The following is a 27,992-nucleotide window of genomic DNA, read 5'->3' as shown; positions in this document are numbered from 1 at the left end:
TTAGAGAGCATTTATGTTTTGCTTACGGCAAAAAGTTTCATTTCTCCATGGTCCCATCACAACCCCGTTAGATTGACAAGACTGTGCATATGACTGAAGACTGTCGCAAAGAGCACCAGGATCCAGATTCAGCTCACAAAGGTCATAGAAACAGTTATTAAAGAAGACCAGTGGATCTACAACACCATGACAATCTTTAAATGGACCACTCTCATCAGTGATTAGTCCACAAAAGCTGTTGCTGGAAATTATGACTTTCTCATCATCTGTGCAGGGAGGTGGAACTTCAGGTCCAGGAGTACATCTATGACAAATTCATAATTGACACAAGTTATAATAAATATTTAATAAATATTTAATAGAGATCTAAAAATCTGGGACTGAGAAATCCATATGCTAAATATTATTTTATTAAAATATAGAATATTAAAGACATTGTCCACTTCTGGTGAATTATTTGGCAATCACTGCAACTTGCCAAACCCTAACACCATTAGGACTCGGCTTTGCTTGCTAGTTCCAGCATAAGTCATGTGACCACAAGAATGCAATTTGCATGGTTGCAGTCAATTGAAGATTAGAATCTCTGGTGAGTCTCTCGATGTTTTATTGAGAGTGGTGCCTGAGACTCTAGATTGTATGTGACTGTAACTTTACAAATTGAATACTTAAGGTCATGTTACAACTGCTGTAAACGGCAAGTGGAACCTAATCTTAATGGTGTGTGCATTTCATACCGTTAGGATTCAGCAAGCTGCAGTGCTTGCCAAATACTTCACCAATGGTGGACAACCTCTTTAATTTGTGAAAAACAAATCTAAATCCTCTCCCCTCTGTACCAGTCAGTCATTGCAAATGTGTTTACTGTAAACCATATCTATAACTTTGTATATAACCCCTTCTCATGTACAGCACCATGCAATTAATGGCGCTATGTAAATAAATAATAATAATAAATTAAAATTGACCTACTTGGTATCATTATCAACTTGCCAACTGTTACCAAGGCTGTTGGAGTCTGGCTCTAATTCTCCATCTGGGTTTAAGAAGTCATCAGTGATGTTCCCATTAAAATTACCGCATAGTCCACACACTTTATTTGCATATCCGTGTGGAATAGTTACTACTACTCTATGGTTTCCATCAAATTTTACATTCAGGCCAAATGCTGTTGTGACTACTACGTCATGTCCACTCAGGAATATATTAATATCCGGCACTAGCGCTTCTGGCAGCGTCACAATGTTTCCATTGACCTGTATTTACAAAAATATGAGAGAGGAAAAATATTAATTTCTTTTGTCTGAGATCATATATTCTACTTTCAAAAATCTTATCTATAGGACACAAGATTGATATATTTGGAACTTAATTTCAGGTAGGCCATAGTTAATCTAAGTTCTACTATAATATAATATATTAATTAATGTGGAAAAATTAGACTTACCTTGACTACTCTATTCTTTTCCAATGTGATCCCGTATCCATGTACATCCACATTCACATACTGAACATAGGATACTCTAGTATTTCCTCCTCTGTGCTCATTAGCTGCTTCCACGTTGAAATTTGGAAGATTTGCATTATCGTTACAGAGTTTGGATAAAGTGTAGGTGCAGGTTCCCATAAAATGATGAACCTGGTTGTCAAAAGTGTAATAGTGTGGGTCTCCATTGACTTCACAAGAACCTATTAATAAAATTATATAAAACATTACATTTCTTTATATACTACTTTATTGCAGACTATTGCACTATAGAAAATGAGCAGAAACATGTATGTACATCTGTATAAAAGGAAAAAGATAATTTTGCACACAAAGGTTTTTTTTTATCCATTGAAAATGAAAACAAATATAAAAATATTAACGTAAACTTAAAGTACTTCATTGTTTTCCAAGGGGTCTTTTGCATGCGTGTATTTCGGCATATGGCTCTGTGCACTGACCATAAGGCAATGATGTACATTATACTTTTACTGTAAAGAATGTAAATTATATATATCTTCTTTAAAATGGATCTCAAAGGAACAATGTATGCCTTACAGTTAGAATATATCCTTTTTTCATAAATTTGCATAATGAGGCGTGAAGCGGCTGTTTTCCAAATTATCAATATACAAAATACAGTGTTTAATATTGGAAATGTACATTCATTTTAAAAATATATTTCAAGTGATTTAGAAGCAGAAATAATTAAATTAATTTAATAATCCAATTAAATCCTAAGGGACTTGTCGTCCTGGTAATGTATTCTAAGGGCATGCAGACATAACATCTTAAAGACACAAGAGTATTCACAAAGTTTTGCCAGAAAAAGATGCACTAGGAAAATGTTGGCAGAGATTCCCTTAGTCTTGGTTGACAACTATTTTTTTTCACCTCTATATAAAAAATAATGGGTGATTTACAGAAGCTGCCAGAAGAAAGATGAGAGCAGTTTTTTAACTGCTTCACTGCTTTCGAAGCATTAAGAATTGTAGTATAATAAGGTGGCCGTTCAAGTGATTGAGTGACCATTTATTTCCTAGTTGTACGAAACCGGAATAGGAGCCTCTCTTACACCGCAGTTTTTAAATCTTAGTAGTAAGTGGAAATTGGAAGCAAAAAGTCCACCCCATATATTGTCAATATGTGCTTATATGGATAAAGGCTGTCATCATAGGATTACCAATATGAAGAAGACTCCTCATGTTGGTAATCCTTTTTATCATTTATCAACAGCACGTCTCCTTGTGTTAACGTAGGATGTGCAGCTCATAATGTAATATGTGTATAATAGAAGAGGGGGATGAATGATTATTGTTACATGGGAAATCAGAGTAAACGAGCCCCCATCAGAGTGCTGTATTGTCATTAAGTGCTCCTTGTTGGAAGTGTATCTGCCCATGGAAAAATTCTTAGTTAGTCTTCATAATGTTAATACTTTAGGGAATATTGTTGACAAATGGGTATTTTGCACTTTGCAACTGATTGGATTGTCTACAATATTGAACAAAGTCTCACATTGGCCTTACACATCAGAAAGCTGTCAGCTGAAAGTATGTTGGCAGACAGATATCTCCCTCATACACATGAACCCTAGCCTCAGTCGAATTTTAATGTATTTTTAATGGTGAGAGATGGAGTAGCCGCTGCCAGATATCTCTGATAATTGCTTAACTCCATTGAAGAGAAAAGGGATTGGATGTTAAGAATCCCACTTCCCAATCCTTCTCATCACCTGTCAGAGAGAATTGGGAGGCATCATGAACATAAGATGGTCAGTTGTAGTAAATTTGTCTGGTTTTGCTGACAATTTAATATGTATGGGGACTCAAAGTATAAGATTTCCAAAAGATAAAATATACACTGCTCAAAAAAATAAAGGGAACACTAAAATCCCACATCCTGAATATCATTGAATGAAATATTCCAGTTGTAAATCTTTATTCATTACATAGTGGAATGTGTTGAGAACAATAAAACCTAAAAATGATCAGCGTAAATCACAACTAATATCCCACAGAGGTCTGGAGTTGAAATGATGCTCAAAATCAAAGTGGAAAATGAAGTTACAGGCTGATCCAACTTCAGTGGAAATGCCTCAAGACAAGGAAATAATGCTCAGTAGTGTGTGTGGTCTCCACATGCCTGTATGATCTCCCTACAATGCCTGGGCATGCTCCTGATGAGGTGGCGGATGGTCTCCTGAGGGATTTCCTCCCAGACTTGGACTAAAGCATCCGCCAACTCCTGATCTGTCTGTGGTGCAACGTGACCATGGTGGATGGAGCGAGTCATGATGTTCCAGATGTGTTCAATCAGAGTCAGGTCTGGGGAATGGGCAGGCCAGTCCATAGCTTCAATGCCTTCATCTTGCAGGAACTGCTGACACGCTCCAGCCACATGAGGTCTGGCATTGTCCTGAATTAGGAGGAACCCAGGGCCAACGGCACCAGCATATGGTCTCACAAGGGGTCTGAGGATCTCATTGCTGTACCTAATGGCAGTCAGGCTACCTCTGGTGAGCACATGGAGAGCTGTACAGCCCTCCAAAGAAATGCCACCCCACACCATTACTAACCAACTGCCAAACCGGTCATGCTGAAGGATGTTGCAGGCAGCAGATCGCTCTCCATGGCGTCTCCAGACTCTGTCATGTCTGTCACATGTGATAAGTGTGAACCTGCTTTCATCTGTGAAGGGCACAGGGCGCCAGTGGTGAATTTGCCTATCCTGGTGTTCTGTGGTAAATGCCAAGCATCCTGCATGTTTTTTGGCTGTGAGCACAACCCCCATCTGTGGACGTCGGGCACCTAGATCATCCTCATGGAGTCGGTTTCTAACCGTTTGTGCAGATGCATGCACATTTGTGGCCTGCTGGAGGTCATTTTGCATGGCTCTGGCAATGCTCATCCTGTTCCTCCTTGCACAAAGGCAGAGGTAGCGGTCCTGCTGCTGGATTGTTGCCCTCCTATGGCCCCCTCCATGTCTCCTGGTGCACTGACCTGTCTCCTGGCAGCACCTCCAGCCTCTGGACCCTACGTTGACAGACACAGCAAACCTTCTTGCCACAGCTCACATTGATGTGCCAAGAGCCAGGCAAAGTGCCAGAATTGGCACATCTAGAAGTTGTGCCATTTCTGGGCAGATAAAGGCTGCTATTTTTAGGCTGGGGTCCAATATCCATGGTTCCTTACCAGCCTAAGAATACCAGCCCCCAGATATTAGCCTCTGGACACTACACTGACAGACCCAACAAATCTTCTTTCCACAGCTCACATTGATGTGCCATCCTGGATGAGCTGCACTACCTGAGCCACTTGTATGGGTTGTAGAGTACGTTTCATGCTATCTTGAGTGTGAAAGCACAACCAACATTCAAAAGTGACCAAAACATCAGACAGAAAGCATTGGTACTGAGATGTGGTTTGTGGTCCCCACCTGCAGAACCACTCCTTTATTGAGTGTGTCTTGATAATTGCCAGTAATTTCCATCTGTTGTCTTTTCCATGTGCACAACAGCATGTGAAATTGATTGTCAAACAGTGTTGCTTCCTAAGTGGATAGTTTGATTTCACAGAAGTTTGATTTACTTGGAGTTATATTCTGTTGTTTAAGTGTTCCCTTTTATTTTTTTGAGCAGTGCATATAGATCAATGTATAAAACTGGTAATCAGTGACAAAATGTATAATTGGTGGACAAAGGTTGAACTTGAAGAACCTAGATATTTTTTCAACCTATGTAACTGTGTAAAAAAATAAAGTCTATTTTTATTGAGAGAATCATGACAATTAAGCATCAGCTCTCTTTCTAGGGGTAGACCTCAAAACTTGTCCCTCTGCTCATTGAACAGTCTTTTACAATATAGGAATAAATCAGAACATACGGTACATATTAAAGTTCATGACCAAGAAAAAATTGGTTCAACCTTGTAAATGCACATTAAATAACTGCATTTCCACTGAATTTGTCAACTGTTTATTTGCCGTACCTGGAGGCCCTGGGGGTTGAGTGGTAGCTGGAGAAGTTGTTGTTGTCGTGGTGGTGGTAGTCGGGGTGGTAGTTGATGCCCCTGATGAGAGTAAAGAAAATTGAAACCAGTAAAATTAGAAAAGAAATGTACTATTTTTTTCAGATAATCTATTACTATTCTATTGAATAATTTGCACATGTTTAGCCTGTATATACTAATCACCTCACTGAAAGATTTGTTTACAACAACTTTGCTGACATGGATTTTGGAGCATATTCTCCCAAATCCACATTAAAAATGCTTCAAATACTTTGTAGATAGGCTTCCCAGTTGTTCCAGTCTATTTCCTATTAAAAAAAAGTTATGCAAATCTGCGGCCTGATTCAGACCACTATTAATCCCTTTCCACTACAGCCAATTTTTACTATTTTTACATTTTATTTAATTCCTACCCTTCTTCCAAGAGCCATAACTTTTTTTTAACTTTTCTTCAGCAAAGCCATATGAGGACTTCATTTTAGCATGACAAGTTGTAGTTTAGAAAGCAACAATTTATTTTACCATATATAACATACTTAAAAAATGAGGAATAAATTCCAAGTGTGTTAAAAAGGAGAACAAAATATGATTTCATCACTGTTAATTGGATTTATTTTGGTGGCATTTACAACAAAAGTAAAAATGACCTCTCAGAATGATTCTCCAGATTGATATGATTTTGGCAACTATGCAAAACTTTTATAGTATATAGTTATTATTTTAGTGGCTTGAAACAAATCTGAGCTTAATAAAAAAACAGCTTGTGTTGTCATTTTGTAAGAGTCATAATTTTATTTATTTTATATTAGGGCTTATTTTTAGGCTGAAAAATAATGTCACAAAAATGGTTCCTTTTTATTTTTACTTTTGTGCATATCTATTGTTTTCATTATTTTTCTTGTTTGCATTATTTGTGAAAGGTACCGTGATCAAATAGAGGCAATATGGGCAATCGATATTTTTTGTTCACATCTTTTACCGAAAGTGTTAAATCTTTTTATATTTTAATAGGTCAGAGTTTTAAGATTGAGGCAATATTGAATATGCTTATTTAAAAAAAAGTAAGGCATTTATTTTTTTACTATGAAAAGAAATTTAAATTTTTATTTTTTTTATTTATATGTTTGCAAACTTTTTATTTTACACTGTAGTTGTAAAGACATCGAGGGCTTAAACCTGCGAACGCTGATCATGTGTACTACATACTGTAATTTTTTAGTATTGCAGTATATAAAACAGATCATGGTGTCTCCTATGAAGCTCAAATGGAGTAACAAGGAGGTAGCGACAGACAACCCACATTGAGACATTGTGATAGACACCGAAATGGACACCCAGGCAGGATTGTGCTATTTCAATGTCATTGTTAAAGATTGAATAAGGTAGTTATGGTGTTAAACGGCTGTGATTGGAGCTAGTATAACAGAGGTGGTACCTGCCCTGTGTGATTTAATGGTGCATCAAGTAGAGGGAATGTGTTAAAAACGTTTCGGCAGCATATTTTACAGTCCAGCTGCATATATTATTAAATTGATTTCTTCGATCTGTTGAAGCTCGTGTACTTATTTCGAAATTCCATTTCAGAATGGTTGAAAACCCCTTTTATAAATATCAACAGGAAATGGACTCATAAAATGTTATGTGAGGGATGAAATGAGATGACTGCTTACTACATATGGTGTCTTCTCTCCAATCTCCAAGAATGACTCCTGCACTCTCACAGGCTGCAGCATAAGCCTCTAAGGCGTTGCAGAACTGGTCTTGGTTTCCATCATTGGCACACAGGTCATATACACAGTTCTCGAAATATAACTGTGGTTGAATGATGTGATGACAGGTATTGAAAGGGCCACTGCCAGACAAGATGACTTTGCATTCATCTTCATATTCGATTTCCAATGCAGGATCACAAATAGGAGGTTCAACAACATCATCTTCACAGCTAAATGACAACACAGATTTTAAGTAACTTTAAAGGAGGAACAATTGTTTTCCAATTATGTATTCACATTTGGCAACCAATGTTTCCTTACTTCAATGCTTCCAAATAAAAAAATTAATTAAGCAACTTGAGTAATAAATAATAATTGATTAACACTATCCTACACTTTGGGGATGGAGCTTTTACACAGAAGTATGTTACTGTGCAGTTACAGATAAAGATGATGTGTAGTGTCATTCTCCAATGCAAAACCAGACCAGTGGTGGGTTATACTAAGTGCAACTCAGCAATTTCCCAAGGCCCAATGCTAAGGAGAGGGGATCCCATGGGCAGATTGCCCCATTATAATATGAAATACCACTATTGGTGTTGGGTGGTGAGGCAGCGAGCAATGGATGATTCCTAGCACTTCATTGACTGTCATATACAATTATTCCTGCACTTTAATGGTGTGGATATAATTGAATATAGCAGCGGTGTGGCAAGAAGCCACTTTTTTCCCTCCTTTTATTGTAACTCAACCTAGGCAAGTCTGTGTTCCTTACAAATATCATCTGACATATGACCCCTGGATCAGAGGACACATAATAGTTTGTAGTATGTAATCATAGTGAAACATTGAAGTACAAGTGATCTAAGACACAAAACAGAAGGATATTTTAATCTAAAAATAAATACATGGTTGGAGATCAAAATAATTGTCTTTCCCATTAAATCATGAATCAATGTTTCTGTATACTAGTAAAAAGATTTAACTTCTGCATGTAAACGTAAAAGAAACAAAACTATCAAAAAGTGAACATTATACAAATAAATAATGATAAATAAATTAAAAAATTAAAGAAAAATATACCTAGAAAAATATATTTCTATATGTAGAAAAATAAAAGTATTACCAAATATTATTTATACTTACATCCAGCCATTATCAGGAACTCGCCAGCTACTGCCAAAGTCATTGGAATTGGATGCTATCAAACCTCCAGGAGTCAGAAAATCATCCAGTTGGTTACCATTATAGGTGCCACAGAGGCCACAGAGTTGTTCTTTAAAGGCTTCAGTGACTTTAACAAAAAGTTCATGGTCACCGTTAAATTTAACTTCAAGTCCAAAGTACGCTTGTAGAAGGATAAAAGAACCACTCAGCCGTATGGACACGCCAGGTATTGGGCTCACAGGTAATGTGACAATTACTCCATTTATCTAAAGAAGAAATTATGAACCCCATAGTCTTAACATAAATATTCTGTATTATACATATTGGAAATAGGAGAACTATGAGTAGAAATTGAACTGTACTATACCTCCACGACTCTATGTTTCCCCAGAATGATATGAAGGTTTTTGAACCTGACTGCGACTGAATTGATTGCTGTCCAAGTAGGAACTCCTCGGTGTTCATTCCTTGTTGTAACTGAGAAGTCTACAGATGAAGAATTTCCACAGGTCTCCGTAACTGTATAATTGCAAGATCCTTGGAAATGGTATAATTTCCCATCAAAAGTTATGTAGTGAGGATCTCCATAGATATGGCAGGTGGCCATATCTGCTGCCACACAAGTCTTGACACCATCTTCAACTTTGCAGATTTCGTTAGGTCCACAAAATTGCTCTACACAGTTCATATGATTGTTTCCTACACAGTGACAGTATTTATCACACTCCCCTGCCCAAAACATTTCATTTTTCTGTAAAATACAGTACAACTTGTTAGTTTGTATGAAAGAACAATCTGCTTCAACTGACATTAAAGTGAATGTCTAGAAATAAACTATAAACCTGCACTTGACTCCTGGCTGTGTCTGATATTACAGCTTCTATTAATGGGGCTGATTTTACGTAAGTAATAGTTCAAAAGTTTGAAAAAAAAATTGGTATGTGTCACCTTTTTTTACAATTTGGATAGATATGATGTCTTGATGGTATTTAATTGCATATTTTTATGGAAAAATTGAGGCAAAAATGTTTGCAGCGATACCAAACACGTTTATTTTTTATTTTTAATGGGGGTAAGTGGGGTGATTTAAATTTTTATATGTTTTAAAAACTTATTTTATTTTTTAGTTCCCTTAGGTGACTTGAACCTGCGATAAACTGATCACTTATACTATATACTGCTATACTGCAACATTGCTGTATATAGAATGAATATTTCCAAAAAAGGTAAGGATCCAGCTTCAGTCTATACAATTCATATGGTTTTATTGTTTCTTTTAAAACATAGCATGCGCCTTAGCATAGGTGTGAGTTGGGGATAAGGAGTGTGAGGAAAACGCCAGATGCGTTCTTAGACTCGGCTGAGTCTTGCAAGTGTACATTAACGTCTGGCAGAGATGCTATACTGTGCTTCCAACACTGAAACTCATAGGAAGTCTCCAATGGTGAGCTCATATTGCCTTTTTTTAAAAACTTTATGGAATCAATCACACGTTTCCATGAAGCTCAGCCTGGTACCAAATTGGCAGAAGACCTCTTGCTGCCTTGGTAAGTAACCCATCGGTGCCTCATGATCATGTTATAGAGGGATCATGGAAGCCCTCTTTTGATAGCAAAATTAAAATGGTTAACATCAGCAATCAGAGCTTAGCTGCTGTTAGACACAGATGACGGCTCTGTAATATATCTGACATCAACCACATGTGGAAAGAGTTCAGTTCCTGGACCCTCTCTACTAGCATACATTTTGTAATAAGGGGTTAAATAGCTGTGCGTGGCTATATATAATAATAACTATGGATCTTCTTTGGATTGCATCAATCCCAGTTATACGGGATTCAAAAAATTGCTTACAGTCCCTACTGCTTTCCTCTAGATTTCTATGTTAAATCCAATTGTCACGATTGCCAGCCAATTGTCACGATTCACACCGTGACTGTCAAGATCCCTTAGCCGCTGCCCGCAATATGTCACGGATTGGGGTGACTTTAGACCAACAGACGGCTATCACATGTGCAGGGGGCTTATCCTAGTTATCCCTCCACTGCCAAAATGTGATGAAAAAACACACACGAGGCTATTGACCTCTTAGTTTACAGCAGGGGCTTATTTTCGGTATCCCACTGCTCTTCAATATACCATGAACTGCAGGGATTTGTGTATATCCCGCTTACAGTTCCACTTAAACCTTGCAGCTCTCTGGCGCCCCCCTTTCTGTCAGGTCAGATTATTAATTATTTTAATTATTGTTAAAAGTTGAACTCAATAGAGACTTGTGTCTTATTTCAACTTTAAAACTGTGAAACTATGAATAAATTCAGAATAAATTCACAATTGCTAATGTGGACTGTTTAACTAGTAGCAGCTCTATTCTACAGGACATAGCATGAATCTAATGAAGATAACCAATGGAAACGTTCATGTTGCTCTTGTTCTCCAGATTACAAATACTAGAAAACATTTGCTCTAGCTGGCCTGATTTTTTATTGCATTTGCACCTTCTTTGTGTAGTTTTTGATATTTTCACCTGTTTTTAATGTGTGCCTTATTTTTCTTTTATGTTTGCTTCTTATGTGTTCACATCTGCTATTGTTTTTTTTTTTTTTTGTTTGATTTTTACATTTGTTCATGTGAGCAGGTTTTGGGGTTTGCAGATGTTTTTGGCTGATTCATCAATAGTGACTCAACTTTCTACATTTTTGTGCAAATGTTCTTCAGTCCTCCACAGGAGTGATTTTATGTGAATCTGAAACTTTTTGAGCAAAGTGGTTAAAAAATTGCAAAAAAAGGTTAAAGATAAAAAAAATAATCAGGCCCTTTATGTCTATAATAACAGGTATTCGCTAGAATTTAAAATGTGTGTCATTGGATCATATGATCTCAAAAGATACAGAACACTAATACATGAAGCACTGTACTAAGTACTGACCTCATAGTATTTCCCTTCATAGTGGCATCCACATTCACTGACAGGAACACACGCAGTTCCACTGAGAACATAGCCAGGATCACATTCACAGCCATCAGTGCAGGGCTTACTGCAGTTTCTTGAATTCTGATTTAAGCATGTGTCAGGACAAGCATCAGCACACGCATTGTAATGGCTGTTCGCAGGACATGTGATGGCTGAGTGTAGAATACAGAGGAAAATATTACAAATAGGGTTTTAGTATATATAGAAATATCCAGAATTAAACTTAGTTTAAAAGGTTTAGAGAATACGTACGACAGAAAGAAGAATTTCGCCAAACAACAACAGCTCCAGCCCTTTGACAAGCATCAGCATAAGCCTCTATTGATTTACATAATATTTCATCTCCCAGTTCACAAAGATCGTATACACAACTGTCAAAGAAGCGATCAGGGTTGATTGCTGATATACAGGCCTGGAATGGTCCATCTTTGTTTTTTATGATGCCACAGTAAGCATCACTTTCATAAAGAGCCTCATTCTCTGGTGGACATGGTGGTGGTGGTGTCGGGGTGACTGTGTTACACAATGGATCATCATCTTCTACCTTCCAGCTATCTCCCAGCTGATTAGAATTCTGTGCCAACTGCCCATTAGGCATCAAGAAATCATCGTGTCGAATTCCATTAAAATTTCCACACATCCCACAGGTCAGGTTATAGTAGTTATTTAGCAGCACCACAGATACTGTATGATCATTATCATAAGAGACTTTGAGGTAGAAAGAAGTCTCTGCAACCATGTATCGACCACTTCTTGAGACATGCACATAATTTAAAATATCTGTGTTTTCTTTAAGCAGAGCTACTGGTAGATTTGTCCAGACACCATTAACCTAGAAAATATTTTTGCAGACTGTTAGATCAAATAATATAAAAAATTTGAAGTTGCATTATTATTTCTCCAATTTTTTAACCTACCAGAACTCTACTGGGCTCATCTTTCATCATTGTTATTTTATAGTCAAAAGCTTCTACAGTAACACTCTTTATCCAAGACACTGTTGTTGCCCCTCGGTACTCGTTTTTGGCTTCAACATTAAAATAAGGTAGATCTCCAGTGTAGTTGCAAAGCTTGGAGAGGGTGTAGGTGCAGGTACCCATAAAGTGGTGCACTTCTTTATCAAATGTGTTGTAGTGTGGGTCCCCATAGATTGTACATTCACCAAACACCATCGGATAGCAGCCAGGGACTCCATGTTCCACACCACAAAACAGTTCAGGAGGACATGAAGCAGAGTTACAGACTAAGCTGCTTCCAGCTGAAGGACAGAAACATTTTGTAGAACATGAATCATCAGTCCAGAATTCTGAGCCTACAGGGTAATGTTTGCCGTTTTCCCAACATCCACATTGGTCACTTGGGACACATTTATTTTCATAGAGGACATAGCCTGCATCACAAATACATCCTTCAGTACATGGAAGAGAACAAGAGGATGGTGATGCTGGGTTGGCACAAGTGGCTGGACAGGCCGTGCCACATTGCTCATAGTGGCTGTGTAGGGGACAATCCAAAGCTGTAAAATAAAAAATAAATTTTGGCATGTACTCATTAGCTAAAAATATTCATCTTCATTTAATCTTTGATTTTGAATATTTTTCCCTATTTTTCTATTGTTTGTGATTATATTTGATGCAATCACATAAAATTGCATTGAAAAGTGGTCATCTCAAAGAAAATTATTACTATGAATAACATACAGATGTAGCAATACAAAGTGCCCTGAGTAGCGGCTATACACTCTTTGTTTAATACAAAGTGCATTAGTTTCACTGTACGCATATAGTGTAGGCTTTCCAAGCTGCCACCACAACAGTGACATGCAATGGTTGTATTGACGATTGGTACATCTGTAGGACTGATCACCTGTCGAAGGATATCTGGTCTAGCAAAGAGGTGATGTTTTCAAAGAGTTGATATTTTGATGAGGTGTAATATCAGGATACTCCATCTACAGTTTTCAATGGAACTACAGATCTTCTAAGTTATTATATCTGTTTAAATTCCATGCACCCATGCAGCTACAAGACCTTACTTACGACAAAAAGTTGAATTTCTCCATGGAAGTACGGTCACTCCTGCAGCATGACAGGCATCTGTGTATGCTTGAAGATGATTACAGAGGATGTCTGGGTCTAGATGAAGTTCACACATGTCATAGAAGCAGTTTGCAAAGTATTCCCGAGGATCCACCGTAGTATGGCAGTATTGAAATACACCGTCAAAGGGAAGCATCTTGGCACAAGATTCATAACTCTGAATTATATCTATTTCTTCCTTTGAACATAAAGGTAAAACTGCAGAAGCTGGTGAACAACTGTAGGCAAGAAAAGAAGGATGTTGCCAGTGGTATGATATGAAAATACTGATGAGGCAAACAACACTATACATAACACAATGGGTCACGTGTATGAAAAATGCAAAGGTGCTGTCCAAAATAATCAATCGGCTTCCTTCCTTTATTTTAACCTTAACACCTTAAATGTTAGGGTATTTGGAGTGGTCTCAGAAGCTGAGACCGCACCACAAAGGGTACATGCAAACTAAGTTATATAGCTAACACCTGCCTTTAACAGCAGCAATTGGCCGATCACGGGAGCCAGAGGAAGACCCCCATGCCAGTCATGTGATCTCGTCTGTGGGCAGCATAGGAGAATATTATTTTTACTATATACTGCAATACTGCAGGCAATCCCCACATGTATTCAGGTTGTCTAGCAGTCGCAAATCATGCAGCTGCAGTGACACAAACTAAATCTCCGAGCACGCCCAAAATACTCGGAGACCACCCGAGCATGCTCGGAAAACTCAAGTAACGAGCATACTCGCTCATCCCTGCTAAAGAGACTAACAAGTAAAGTAAAAGAGAATATTTTTAAGAAAATATATAAAATATTGTATATACCTCAGTTAACAAAGAAGAATTATACAATAATAAATACATATTTGGCATTACCGCATCCATAAAAGTCTGATCTATCAAAAATTAAATTAATAATTAAATTATTCAATTAATACAGTTAACTAAACTGATTGGTAAATGCTGTAGGGAAGATTGTAAGCAAGCAATCAATAGTATGATCCATTTATGGTAAAAAAAAGTTACGGGTCAATGGTAAGAAAAGAAAAAAATTTTATACAAAATTCGGAGTCTTTTTATGTTGATAAAAAAGCATCAAAGCTATACATATTTGGTTTTACTGTAATTGTAGTAACCTGGGGAATCATGTTTCTAGGGCGTTTTTCTGCAAAATGAACATAAAAAAAAATCCACCACAAAAACAATGTCAGAATTGCGTTTTTTCCCCCCACTGCACTTTGAATTGTGTTGCTATTTTACCTCAGTCATTATGGTAAAATGAATGGTGTCATTCAAAATTACAACTTGTCTCACGAAAAAAAGCCCTTGTATCTATGTCAGCGGAAAAAAATGTCAGTGAAATTTGAAAAATAATAAAAATGATTACGCAAAAACTGAAATTGTCCCCATCTTTAAGGAGTTAAACAGGAGTCCAGAGGATATGAAATAAATGTTAATAAGATTCAGTTTACACAATTGGTGTCCAGAGAGAACAGGACCCCCAGTCAGAAATTAAAGGGTGGCAAGCTTTCTCTTTTTAATTTTATAGTAGTTCTGAAAATAGCAGAGCAATTATCGAAACTTCTATATAAATGAATAGAGAGCAGCAGATAAGCGGAAAGCTTTAAATTGTGGAGACAAAGCGCAACAGTGCCCTGGTCTCTAGATGGATGTAGGTTCCAGACATGGGACCAAAACCATAAATGTCCAAGATGAGAATAACGCTGTAGAGAAAACATCAGCTTTTAAATTACCATTTTTCTACTACCCATTCTGTATAAAAGACTCACATTTTGGCACATATTTACACTAAATTTTGTGAGTTTTTACTGTAGCTTACTTTTTTCAGTTTGAACATTAATGAAAAATATATAAGGATTTTACCTGGCATCACTGCCAACCTGCCAGCTGTTCCCATAGCTCACAGAGTCGGCCTCTTTTCCTCCATCAGGGTTGAGATCGTCATCTTTTTTGTTCAAATTATAATTGGCACAAATTCCACATACTTTATTTTGGTAGGCTTCAGAAACAGTAACTTCCACTCTGTGATTGCCATCATATTTTACTCGTAGACCAAACGCAGCTGTGATTGCAGCATACTGCCCAGTGAAGCCAATGAACACATCTGGAAATAAACTCAGTGGCAGCTGTTGGACCACTCCATTCACCTTTAGATATAATAGATTGAATAAAGAAGACATTATTAATGATGATTACATTTCCCAGATCAATTTGCAAGTTTATTACAAATTGTCTCTTCAGAGAGGAAGAGAACTAGAACTCTAGTGCCACCTATTGGAAATAGCAATCCTAACAGTCAATGTCGACCCTTTAATGAGCCTTGTCCTATGACTTAGGATAAAAGCCAAAACCAGAATCTCAATTTGCAGACACTATGTTTCGGGGTACTGCCCCTCATCAGTGTAAAGTGTGAGATCTGTTTTGGCTGGGAGAGAGGCGTCCGACCAATATCAGTTTTTGCAACCTAATCTGAGAGAAGCATATAGTAGAGACTTAGACTCTGATTCCAGTGATGTGTCATTTTCTGGGCTACTTGCTGTAGTTTTGAAAAAAATATAGTTTTATAAACAGGAGATTATCACTAGGGGACTAGTAAACCTGCTGTTTCATATTCATGAACTCTGTATAATTCTATTTCACCACTTTTTTCTGCCTATGCACAGTGTACACAGACGTCTGCCAATCTATAGTGTGGGTAGGGTTATTTGAAGAGTGTGAAAATGGATCTAGCTCACCCAACCCGAGATCACGAAAAATGGAGACGCTACGGGTCTCGGAAGATGGCGCTTTTTTTTTAGCAAAGTTTGGAATTTTTTTTCACTACTTAGATAAAAATAACCTAAACGTATTTGGTGTATATGAACTCATAATGGCCTGGAGAATCATAATGGCAGGTCAGTTTTAGCATTTATTGAACCTAGCAAAAAAGCCAAACAAAAAACAAGTGTGGGACTGCTGCATTTTTTTGCAATTTCAAAGCACTTGGAATTTTTTTTCCATTTTCGAGTACACGACATGCAAAAACCAATGATGTCGTTCAAAAGTACAACTCGTTTTGCAAAAAATAAGCCCTCACATGGCCATATTGATGGAAAAATAAAAAAGTTATGGCTCTGGAAAGAAGGGGAGTGAAAAACAAAAACGCAGAACCAAAAAAAGCTCCGGTCATGAAGGGGTTCATTAATCAGTCCAATACTTGGAGGCCATACCCACTTCTTGAATACTACACACATTTTTCTTGTCTTGATACAAATTTAAATTGAGTTCTTAGAAAAGTTCAAAGCATGAACAGGTTAATAAATGTGGACCACTAAGTGGGAATTTTGTGAACCTGAGCCATCACTTGATCAAATTAATAAGTTAAGCTTCGTAAAGTCTGTGTAGGTATTGTCTTAGTCATACGTTTTATGGAGAAATAAATGGAGAACAGTGCAAGGCTAAGAAAGTGGTGTTTTGTTAGTATTAATGAGGAACGCCATATTTACAGAAAAGGAAGGACACTGAGGGAACAAAAGGTGATACTGTTCTAATTGAAATGGGTCTCCTGATGGCACAAATATAGAGAGTGCAGAGGTGCAGTTATTTTAGGGAGCCCACATTTCCCTTTGTCACACAAGAATATAATAGTAAAATAAATGGCACATTGGAAAGGGGGCCTTGTTACAGATGTTACATTAGTGGCCATGGTCTTCAAAGCACGCCTTTGGGGTCCCCTATAGTGATTTAAGTAACACACAGAGCTCCCTGGCAATGAATTTCTTAAATTAATTAATTAGGGTTAAATAAATTACATTAAAATTAATTGAGCTGTTCTTTTCTAGATATTTGCAATTGTGATGATAAAGCACTCAAACTATGATGACGTGTAGAAATTAAGCCCCGATACTAATTAGGCCTCACTTACCTGCACTAGTTTCTGTTTTCCCAGGCTGATTTTGTAGCTGTGAACGTAGACTGTGACTTCTTTCACATAGGACACCCGTGTGTTACTTCCTCTGTACTCATGCTCAACTTCTACATTGAAGTCCTGCAACCCAGCATCGGCGTCACAAAGCTTTGTCAGTGTGTAAGTGCAGTTTCCCATGAATCTATGGGGCTGGTTATCATATGTGAAGTAATGCGGATCACCATACCCGCTGCACGTTCCTCCTGCAAATAAATACATGCATTTGGTATAAAATATAACAACAAAATTTAGGTAAGCACAAGAATCCTTTTATAATCATTGACATGTAAAAGTACAACCTGAAATCTTACACGTACCTGATATTTCTGGAGCGGAGGTTGGTTTTGCCGTGATTGGAGAAGATGGTTTAATGGTAATAGTTGACCTAGGGGCTTCAGTTGGTTTTTCTTCCATTTCAAAGGAAATAAATAAAAAACATTTTAAATGAGTCATTAAGGTTAATAAGATATCAACGTTTCAAGAGTTCACAGATAAAAGCTTGGGAAATCATCTGTACCTCATGAACCTGGTGACAACTGTAAGGAGGCACACAGATTTTGTCTGTACTATGGAGCTACAGACTCCTTATATAAGTATGCAAATCTTAATGACATTGGAGTCATTCTGAAGGACTGTAAGGCCCCATATGTGTTTGTATTCTGTGTTCTTTCACCTTACGGCCAAGTTCAGACTAGTGTGTTTTTGATCTGTGTGCCATCCATATGGCCAACAGTTTGTAAACAGACAGCACATGGAGCAATGCTATTTGTTACCACATGTACCTCAGATTTTGCATGGAAAAAACAAGTGGTCTCCCGGTACTTCCCTGGATGCAATCTCCGATCCTCACAAGATCTACTTCTCTACTCCCCTCTTATCTCCTCTTCCCACAATCGCATACAAGATTTCTCTCGCGTATCACCCCTACTCTGGAACTCTACCACAACACATCAGACTCTCACCTACCATGGAAACCTTCAAAAGGAACCTGAAGACCCACCTCTTCTGACAAGCCTACAACCTGCAGCAACCACTGATCGACCAAACCGCTGCACGACCAGGTCTACCCTCGCCTACTGTATTCTCACCCATCCCTCGTAGAGCCCTCGCGGGCAGGGTCGTAACTTGGATTGTTTAAGATTATTGTACTTGTTTTTTATTATGCACACAATAATCAATAAGCATGTACTATGGATGGCCGAAAGCATATTTAGTAGTCAGAAATAGCTCTCCCAATGTCAAAAATAAATCTATAGGAGCATCACTCCCAATAGGACATATCATGTACTAGCGAAAAAGGGAGCATGGACACTAAAATTTATGAAAAATACAGAGATTTTATTAATGTACAAAATACAAAAATACCATACAGAAAAATAACATACATGACAGAATATATAAAAAATTCCAACATGTGGACAGGAGGAAAACCAGCCAGTACACTAAGGGATAGGACACACATCCAAAATGTGACCTGGGTTTTTATTATGTATACCCCTCCTTACATGTAAGAGCCAATGGTGCTATAATGATAATAATTTATAGACCAGACTAGTGCATATAAATAGTAGACAGCACCTACATATGTTGTGCAGGAGAAACATATAGATCCAGTCACATCTGCAGCTTACACATGTGTCTAGTTGGCAAATTTCTGGGCTCATCTGTACTAAGACCAAACCAAAGATCCCCAACTTGTTGCTCTCCAGTGATCAGTGCATATATTGAGCTGTCATTTTTCAACAGCTACAGATCCTTATGATCTAAATGGAGCTTAGATGTTCAAAAATCACAGACTGAGGCTTCAGCAATTCTTAAAGTTTCTATAACCATTACTAGTGTTAGTGTTCCCCAATGTCTATGCTTTTCCAGAATGGAGCAAGCAGAGTGTTCAGCAGCCGCTCTCTGTATTCCATTCACACAGCCCAGGCTGCAACTTTACTCACCTGCTCCATTACCCATATTCTTCTGCTTGTGAAGATTTAGCTACCGTACATACTAAATTCCATATATTTGAGAAAATCTGATGAAAGTGCTATGATTATTTATCAGATGATATGCTAAGGTAAGTAAAATAGCAAAGGCATTTACCACATGATCCTCTCTTCACCCGGACATTGTCAATGGCTATGTCTCCAACATCAGTCAGACCTCGAACTGCCATAAATGAAACCTAAAATGCAAAAGAGGGCTCAATATTCAGCTTTTATTAAATGGACTAAACAAACTATGATTTCTTATAATAATCTAACTACAGCATATCTTATTTTAGCCAATGTTTTCCTACAGTTCCCACTTATCAATACTTGTATTAATCTTTATTGGAAAGCATGTAGTTCCAACAGAAAACCCGGGGGTAATTGTGCTGTCCACCATGACACTATATCTGACCAAAGAAGGGTCTGGCCTAACAGTAGATAAGAGTAGGTGATGTTACTGATAGGAGACAAGCGCAGTTCAGTTTGTAATGAATCATGACCATTGTGAACATTTATAACACTATAAATGTAATTTATTTTTTATTTCACAACTTCTTCAAAGAAGACTATATATATATATATATATATATATATATATATATGTATATATATATATATATATATATATACCGTATATATATATATATAATCGCCAGTTGGGACTTCCGCCAGCTGTCCTGGAATCCCATAAGGTACCGTGGCAGTGTCACTTGAGCAGGCGCAGTTCGTGGCCGCAATGACTTCCCCTGGCGAAGCTGCTGCGGGCAGCGATATGCGTTGGGATGTGTGGGCATTACACACTCCATTGGGTAAATATGGCTTATGCATGTTTTTTGATCATTATCATGTGATACTGATGTGAATGGGAGTGCTTTCCTACCCATGTGATACTCACATCTCACTGCTGGGCAGATTTCTGCCTTATCAATTCTCTCATTCTTGCACATGATTACATAATTCACCATTTTTCATTGTGATCCCTCTGGTGGTGGTCTCTTTATTCAATATATTATTTTTAAATTTTGTATTGTGTTGTACATAGAGAATATTTTTTACCTGCTCACCATTTTTTGTATGTTTTCATACTGTTGTTTTTAATTGTTTTTAGATGTCTATTCTCCTTGGCAATTTGTTGTCTTAATAATGCCTCCACTATTGATTAAACCTGTTGTGTGTGCACTGTTCTTGTGCTCCTTTTCTCTTTGCTTGTGTTCACATTGGTTACACCAAGCTATATGAATTGTTTGATATTTTGTGGTGCCCACCATTTTCCATATATAGACACCAGACACAAGAATGCAGACGAGCTGAAGGCTGCTATCAAAGCAACCTGGGCTTCCATAACACCTCAGCATTGACACAGGCTGATCGCCTCCATGCGACGCCACATTGATGCAGTAATTGATGCAAAAGGAGACCTGACCAAGTATTGAGTGCATTTACTGAACATACATATCATTAAGCCAACATTTGGGATTTTACAATCATTTTTTCGGACTGGTGTTATAAAGTATTCTAATTTACTGAGATAATGACTTTTGGGTTTTCATTGGCTGTAAGCCATAATCATCAACATTAACAGAAATAAACACTTGAAATAGATCACTCTGTTTGTAATGACTCTATATAATATATGAGTTTGACTTTTTGTATTGAAGAACTGAAATAAATTAACTTTTTGATGATACTCTAATTTTGTGTGAAGCACCTGTAAATACATATACATGCACACATACACATATAAGCTCACATAAATATATAAATAAATATATAAATATATATATATATATATATATATATATATATATATATATATATATATATATACATACAGTATATATATACAGTAGCAGTTAGTGGAAAGTCCACTAGATGGAGACATCTTCTAACCTACCAAAATGAGATTTTTTTTCCGTCAGGATTTACTTTCCTTTTCTTACCTGAATATCGGTGGTTGCTGGAGTATAAGTCACTGAGCCATACAGCCAGTCAGGGCCTTGTTGTCCAATCCTTTGCCAAATATTAGATCGCCACATGCCATGATCTCCCGTAATGATGACGCTGAGCTGATTCTCTGTTTCTGGGCCATCCATGTGATACCAGAAATCTATACATATGGTCTCATGGATGACCAGGGCTCTGCTATCAAGTATTATTCTGTCATTTGGGATTAAGTTGGATGCTTCTAGATAGAGATAATACCCAACTGGAAGGGAAATAAAATGTCAGTACCTTGTGGTAAGTTTGAGAGGCAGAATTATAATACTGTCATGGGCAGAGTATATCTTTGGCACCCTGACCATTGTGCATGCACATCTCCTCTTACCATGTTGGTAAATCTGCCCCATTATGCATTAATAGATACATAATATAAACATAATTAGATATCACGTTTTCTGAATGCAGTTAGACGTGTTTATGTGGAATATAGTAATGATTTCTCAGCTGATTCTAACAGTCCTGGAAATTTAACAGCTGAAGACTGATGAGAATATGTTAGAAAGTAAGAAATGATCTTACATCCATCGGGGTAGTCTCCATCCGGACCAGTGCCAGCTGTCGGAGTGCAGAATTTTGCTCTGATCCAGTCCCCCTCATCAGTATTTCCATAGCGTTGTGTCCAATCACAGAATGGCTTGGTATTGTCATTAAAATTGCAGTATATTATGTTATCTGAAAATATAAGGTAAACATTTGGTGCCTAAAGCACTGCTCAATATTTCTACAATATTTTCCATGTCTGTTCCGCCGACGTCTTGGCCTTCATTACTTTAAAAAGTAGAGTATTACATAATAAAATTTAAGTTTCCAAAAGGAATTTGTGGCCAGGTTTTTACTTGAGAAAAGCATGATATAGGGACAGAGACCCTGATTCTTGAGATGTGCTACTTACTAGGCTGCTTGCCGCCATTTGGGTAAAATCAGCACTTTTTCTGCTGCAGATCTAGCAGTTCTCTTAATGCTGAGCTTTATATAACCCCGCCCACGCCACTGATTGGCAGCTGTCTGAGTGCACTGTGCATAGGCAGTACGCTGCCGTTCAGTGATAGAGGCGGAGTTAAATTAAGCTTATGAATATGGCGGACACCATGGTAGCAGCTTTATTAGTCCTCTAGTGATAATCTCCAGCCTCATTTTATTGAAACTACAGTAAGCAGCCCAATAAGTGACACATCACTGGAAACAGAATCTCTGCCTCTACAATATGCTGTGCATTAATAGCACAAACTTGTTGACAGTCCCTTTAAATGTTGTGGTTTTTATTCAGTAGCTAAACATTTGTTTCCTATATTTCAGCATCCTGCGTAATGTTCTTATCATACAAACTGCTCATTACAGCACAATCTGCACTTATCCTTTACCCTATGCCAAGTCTAACTGTTATTAAAGGGAAAAGACAAGGAGGCCGCACGGAAGAAATGGTTACATATTTGCTATCTAAGGGCAAAGTTTATTTTTATTGAAATGAAGTGAAGAAGATGATTAGGAGCTGAAGTCCGCCGGTTACAGCCATGTAGGTAATAGAAGTCTACCGTCAATCAGAGGAATGAGAGCGCCGTCACGTTCCCACACTTCTATGTGGGTCCTATAAGCTCGGCTATATGCTAAATGATGGACTGCTGTTCCAGATTATTTCTTACACAGGCTCTGATGTCCAGTCTCATGATGATACAGATACTAGCAGTGGGAAATACAATTGTCAGGGAAGTGATTGTTACATACCTTCCTCTGGGTCCCAGTGAGATGACACATCCCTTTTATTTGCCCTTAAAAAAACATATGATTATTTTAACGAAGGAAACGGTAATTCCAATATCAACGGTATCTTTATATTTATTAGTCCAGTATACATAATGATTTAGGTAAGCACTAATGCCATGCATTTACACCGGTCAATAATTTGTGACATTCTCCAGTGAACGGCCTATTAAGCAGACCTGCAATATCCCAATGAATGAGCACAAAATGCTTATCTAGTGAGCTTAAAAAAATACTGTTCTTGGCAGCACATTGTCCTTTGGAAACAGGCGATGAGCTGCAGATAACTGGATGTTCTTTGCGCACAGGACAATCGTATTAATGATCGTTCTGTGTACATAAAAGTGTGGTCGGCCTGTCTAACCGTACCAGTAAATGATCACTGACCGGACTGCATGTTCCAGTGGTAACAGGTGACTTAAAGAAGCACTACCAAAAAAATGTGTATCCTCTTAATATATTGAAGACATCATATTTGATAGCACTGAGGACTTACAATTTCTTATCTTGCCTTTCTACCCAGCTAATTATTCTCTTTTAAATTAGGTCTGTGAAATCACGTGATTAAAAACAAATGAGCTGAACCCTTCTAAGCTCTATGTAGAAACAAGCAGTCTCTTTTTCCTGTCATCACTGCAAATTCTCTGGCATAGGTAAGAAGCAGAGCAGCTAGGTCAAGAGTTTAAGAGGGGGATGACTGGTGCAGATAAAAGAGACTTCCTGCTACTACATAGAGCAGAGAAAAGAGAAGAAAGAGTTAGGTAGAAAAGCAAAATAAGCAATTGTAAGTACACAGTGCTATATAATATGATGAGTACAATATATTAAGAGGATAAAAACTTGGAGTGCTTCTTTAAGGGATGACACAAGGTAAGGATAAAAAAGTGTATTTTTTTATAATTTTCCAATTAGAGAACCTAAATAAATACAAATATAAATGCAGCTCCTGGACAAGAGTGGAACTATTTCTACCTAAACAAAAAACATATCCTTTCTCTAATCTAATCCAGCCACTTTAAAGACCACTTACTTCTGGAAAATATAGATAATAAAACAAGGATTAATAGTGATAATGGCAAGTGAAATGCACTTAATACATTCATCACTAGGAGTCAAGTAATGCCACTTTGATTATGCATTACGCACAAAGCTTGGAGGAGTTCTGCTAATCTGACAAAGTGAGGCTGGTTATCTGTTTTGTTGCCTATGAGTTGTTGTCATGTACAATAGGGATGGTGGAGGTCAATGTCTTATGACAACAGTAGTGAACTTTGGCTAATATTATGACTAGCTATAATCTTAGATAATGAAAGACAGATGAGGCCAGGTTTATTGTACCAAGTGGTATCTAAGAAGTCTTGCTTCAGTCTTCTCCATTTGGTTCCATCATTTTAACAGTGACAATTACTAGGACAGGAATCCAAATGACACATAATGTATTTCAAATCACTTTTGGCAACTGAAGGATCTGATAAGGAGTAATAAATGACGACTAGATCCAAACATTAATGCTTCTTTCTTAACTCAAACTGGAGCCTGCGGTCATGTATATTGCTCTCCGGTTACATTCAATAATAATTATGGCAGTTTCACAATATTTTATGGCAGCCATTGCTTAGTGTTCAGTACGGGTACACTACAACTATACATTTCAATGTTACAATGCTGAACATCTATTCAGACATTTTTAAGAGTTGATGGGCCAGATTCATCATTTGGATTTTTTTAAGTCACAATTCTTTTGCCTTGTGGTTTTTGCTTTTTTGCACTAAATTTTTAAAGTTGGAGCATGTGGTTAAATTATTTGTTTATTTGTTTTGTTTTGGTTTTTTACTTTTTTTTTTAGCTTTTTTAGAACAAAAAAGTCATATGTTTCTCTAAAATGTCACAAAATTTATAGTAAAATTTCAGGCATCGATAAAATGGCTCCAGAAGGAAAAGTGGAGTTCGATTGAACAAAATAATGTTGCGACCTTTTAAAAATTTGCAAACTTCTGGAAAGTTACCCATGCGTCACCCATGGGAAAATACACTTTATTTCTTTTCATCGGGATCCCCCAGATTGCAGTCATGCTGGCATACTTGAAGTAATGACATTCACCGGTCACAGCACAGAGAACAACGACTGTAACAATGCCCCAGCACTCACTGGCAGTCAGCTATGTACTGATGCACTGCAAGTCCTGCTGCCAGTCAGTGCCAGGGTGTGCTTACAGCTGCCACTCTCAGTGCTGCGACCAGTGGATGTAATAGCGCACGACTGAAAGTTGGTCGCTCCCAGGAGAAGTAGAGGTTAATTTCTTCCCAGGTGCCGCACTTTCAGTATTGAGAAACGGAACGTTCATAATGCAATTAAACTGCAGATTAACACTATAGCTGCAGGTTAATAGCGCTATAGAACTGGACAAGTTCCTTTTAAAAACACCAAAAAGTAATAAAAAAAAGTTCAAATTCAGTAGTAGAGCACTATGTCTGCCATATGAGGCACATTATAAGGCTTTTGCTGCAAAAGAATGAGCCGGAAATCACATTTTGTAAGTGCATTTAATGACAATTAAGATTTAGCAATCATGCAAATTAATATCCAATTAAATAGCTTAGTGTATTTGTGCATGTAACTGCCATGGTTACTAATAAATAAAATATTATAATTATTAGATTTGTAAATTACTGAATGTCAATGTGGTATACCCATCAGCATTTACAAATATGTCATCTGCTGTCTTGTCATTTACCCATTGCTGTAAATAAGAACTAGGCATTGAGATACTCAAACAATCCTTCTCAATAAAAATGGAGAAGATATTAATAATCACATAAGTCAATATCCATAAAAAGAAGGGAGAACTTTTAGCTCAAGATCTTATGTAAGAACTTGCATATAAGTCACATTAGATATATTGAGCAGTAATAATCCAGATATAACAATCCAACAGAATTAAAGATGGACAAAAAGGATTTAGACAATTTAAGGGAATATATGAAAAAAAAAAGGTAAATTGCAGATGTCTGATAACTTCAGCGTCTTACTGCAAGATTAGACAAACGCTAATTCCTTCTAGGCAGAGATCATTTAGACGTCTGAATAGGAAAGGTACAAAACCAGATAATAGAAGGCAAATACAGCTTAACATATAAAGTTCTTCAGAAGTAAATTCGTACCAGGCATTATAATACCGAGGTTGGCAGGACAGGCAGTCTGTGCTGCAGCACAATCCACTCCTGTGGGTGAGAGAAAGTGGCATCAGCTCAGGTGAAAGAAAAGAGTCATGATGGTGATAGGTTCATTATTGTGGCATCATAGCGATATATTATACATGGTGGACTTCATGACTATTGAAACTTTGTTCTACTTGTTTACAACTTTGATTTTTACAACTTTTCTTGTAGCAACTAAAATGATGTATGCACTAGGTACTTGCTAAGAATCTTGCATACTAGACTAAAACAGAACCTCCTGGAATACTTGTCTCTAAACATAGTTTAGTTTGTAGGAGGGATATTTTTTTTAATTTAGAGATCCGAATCTCCATTTTGCTTCCACATAGCTTCAAAGATTCATGACAATGATTGAATTTTGGTTGCCAACAACCACCACTAGAGGGAGCCCACTCATTTGGATGTAGACAGGTCCCACAGATAAAAACAAATGTCTCAGGTCAGAAATTTGTATGGATTCCAAAAAAATATAGATACATAAAATGACCTCTTAACGCCTGTAATTTAAATTGTTCACCATTTCAGCCTAATATACAAAACTCTTGTGCAAACTCACAAATAGGCAAAAAAATTGAGCCATAGTGCTGCCATCAATAGCAAATACCTAATGTTAAAATATGAGATACTGTAAAACATATGAGAGGAAATACTTTGCTTCATGTCTGTTTGAAAAATTACTAGATTATGAAATTGTAATTTGTTGCACAAAACCTAACACTAATATTCTGCATGGCAAAGATACGTGTCCTCTCCTCTCACATGCATTCTTGCCTATCCCAACACTGCATGTTTTCCCAATGGGGAGAGTGGAGTAAGCTGCTGCCAGACATCTCTGGATGCTGCTTATCTTCCCTAAGAACAGAAAGCTAGTGCATGTTGAAATCTCATTGCCCAATCCTAATATTCCCAGACACTTGTCATCAGGGACCATATTGGATGGTCCTCTGATCTCCATGATATTTGCAGGAGTAGATGGCATTACACTAATGTGTATGGCTAACTTAAGGCTCTATGATTATAGACTGCACACACCACAATAGAAACTGCTTAGTATAAGGGCTGTAATATATCGCATTTTCTTTGTCATAAATTGTGATTTGATTACAATCCTCATCACTGAGTTCAACGACTCAATGATTTTTTTTTTAAAAGTAGCTCCTGTCTCCCTCACCACATCCATTGCAGTGATTACATCTATCAAATTGAGACATTTGAAATGACTCGATGATTAATCTTACAGGATATTCCAACCAAGGAAAGCACTCAAAGAAAAGAAACACCATCTACATTCTCTATGTGTCAGTAAGTTATATATATAGCACTAAATAAATACATATATATATATATATATATATATATATATATATATATACATATATTTATTAATATATTTATATATATATATATTTATATATATGTGTGTATATATATATCTATATACATTTATATATCTATATAAACCTTCTATATGTTTTCTTTACATTTATCAGTAATGTTACTCACCCTAAACCTTGTAGGATAAATATATGAACCAGGTATAGCTTGAATTTCCAGCAGTTCCCCATTGCTAGCATTATTCCACTGTCATACAAGCAGCATGGTCAATCTTTTCTCAGTCCACACTTGTAGGTAAGAAAGAA

At 37.2% G+C, this 27,992-nt stretch overlaps 1 protein-coding gene across 1 annotated transcript; it reads right to left on the bottom strand.

Moving 5' to 3' along the window:
* On the bottom strand, positions 1-27,987 carry LOC143803987 (IgGFc-binding protein-like). The gene is made up of 20 exons (XM_077281736.1): positions 27,856-27,987; positions 26,296-26,355; positions 23,098-23,141; positions 21,895-22,047; positions 21,315-21,580; positions 19,487-19,568; positions 17,713-17,802; positions 17,354-17,598; positions 15,313-15,596; positions 13,388-13,665; positions 12,266-12,864; positions 11,601-12,180; positions 11,304-11,500; positions 8,743-9,126; positions 8,355-8,641; positions 7,167-7,438; positions 5,476-5,556; positions 1,448-1,689; positions 973-1,256; positions 1-304 (listed from the first exon to the last, which is right to left on the bottom strand). Exons 1-20 carry the CDS (start codon positions 27,924-27,926, stop codon positions 1-3), a joined length of 4,803 nt encoding a protein of 1,600 aa, XP_077137851.1. The 5' UTR covers positions 27,927-27,987.
* Between the last annotated feature and the right edge of the window lie 5 nt (positions 27,988-27,992).

This window comes from Ranitomeya variabilis, chromosome 2, assembly GCF_051348905.1.
Source record: "Ranitomeya variabilis isolate aRanVar5 chromosome 2, aRanVar5.hap1, whole genome shotgun sequence".
Classification (NCBI taxonomy): domain Eukaryota; kingdom Metazoa; phylum Chordata; class Amphibia; order Anura; family Dendrobatidae; genus Ranitomeya; species Ranitomeya variabilis.
The sequence above is the reverse complement of the archived record's forward strand: the minus strand, read 5'-3'. Positions and strand labels throughout refer to the sequence as shown.

Bases quoted from the DNA above. Each gene is read 5' to 3' on its own strand.
- LOC143803987 (XM_077281736.1), bottom strand. From the start codon at position 27,926: ATGCTAGCAATGGGGAACTGCTGGAAATTCAAGCTATACCTGGTTCAT. The intron at 26,356-27,855 runs GTGAGTAACATT...TCTCACCCACAG, and splicing joins TTTATCCTACAAGGTTTAGG to GAGTGGATTGTGCTGCAGCA. The intron at 15,597-17,353 runs GTAAGTGAGGCC...TTATATCTAAAG, and splicing joins GAAAACAGAAACTAGTGCAG to GTGAATGGAGTGGTCCAACA.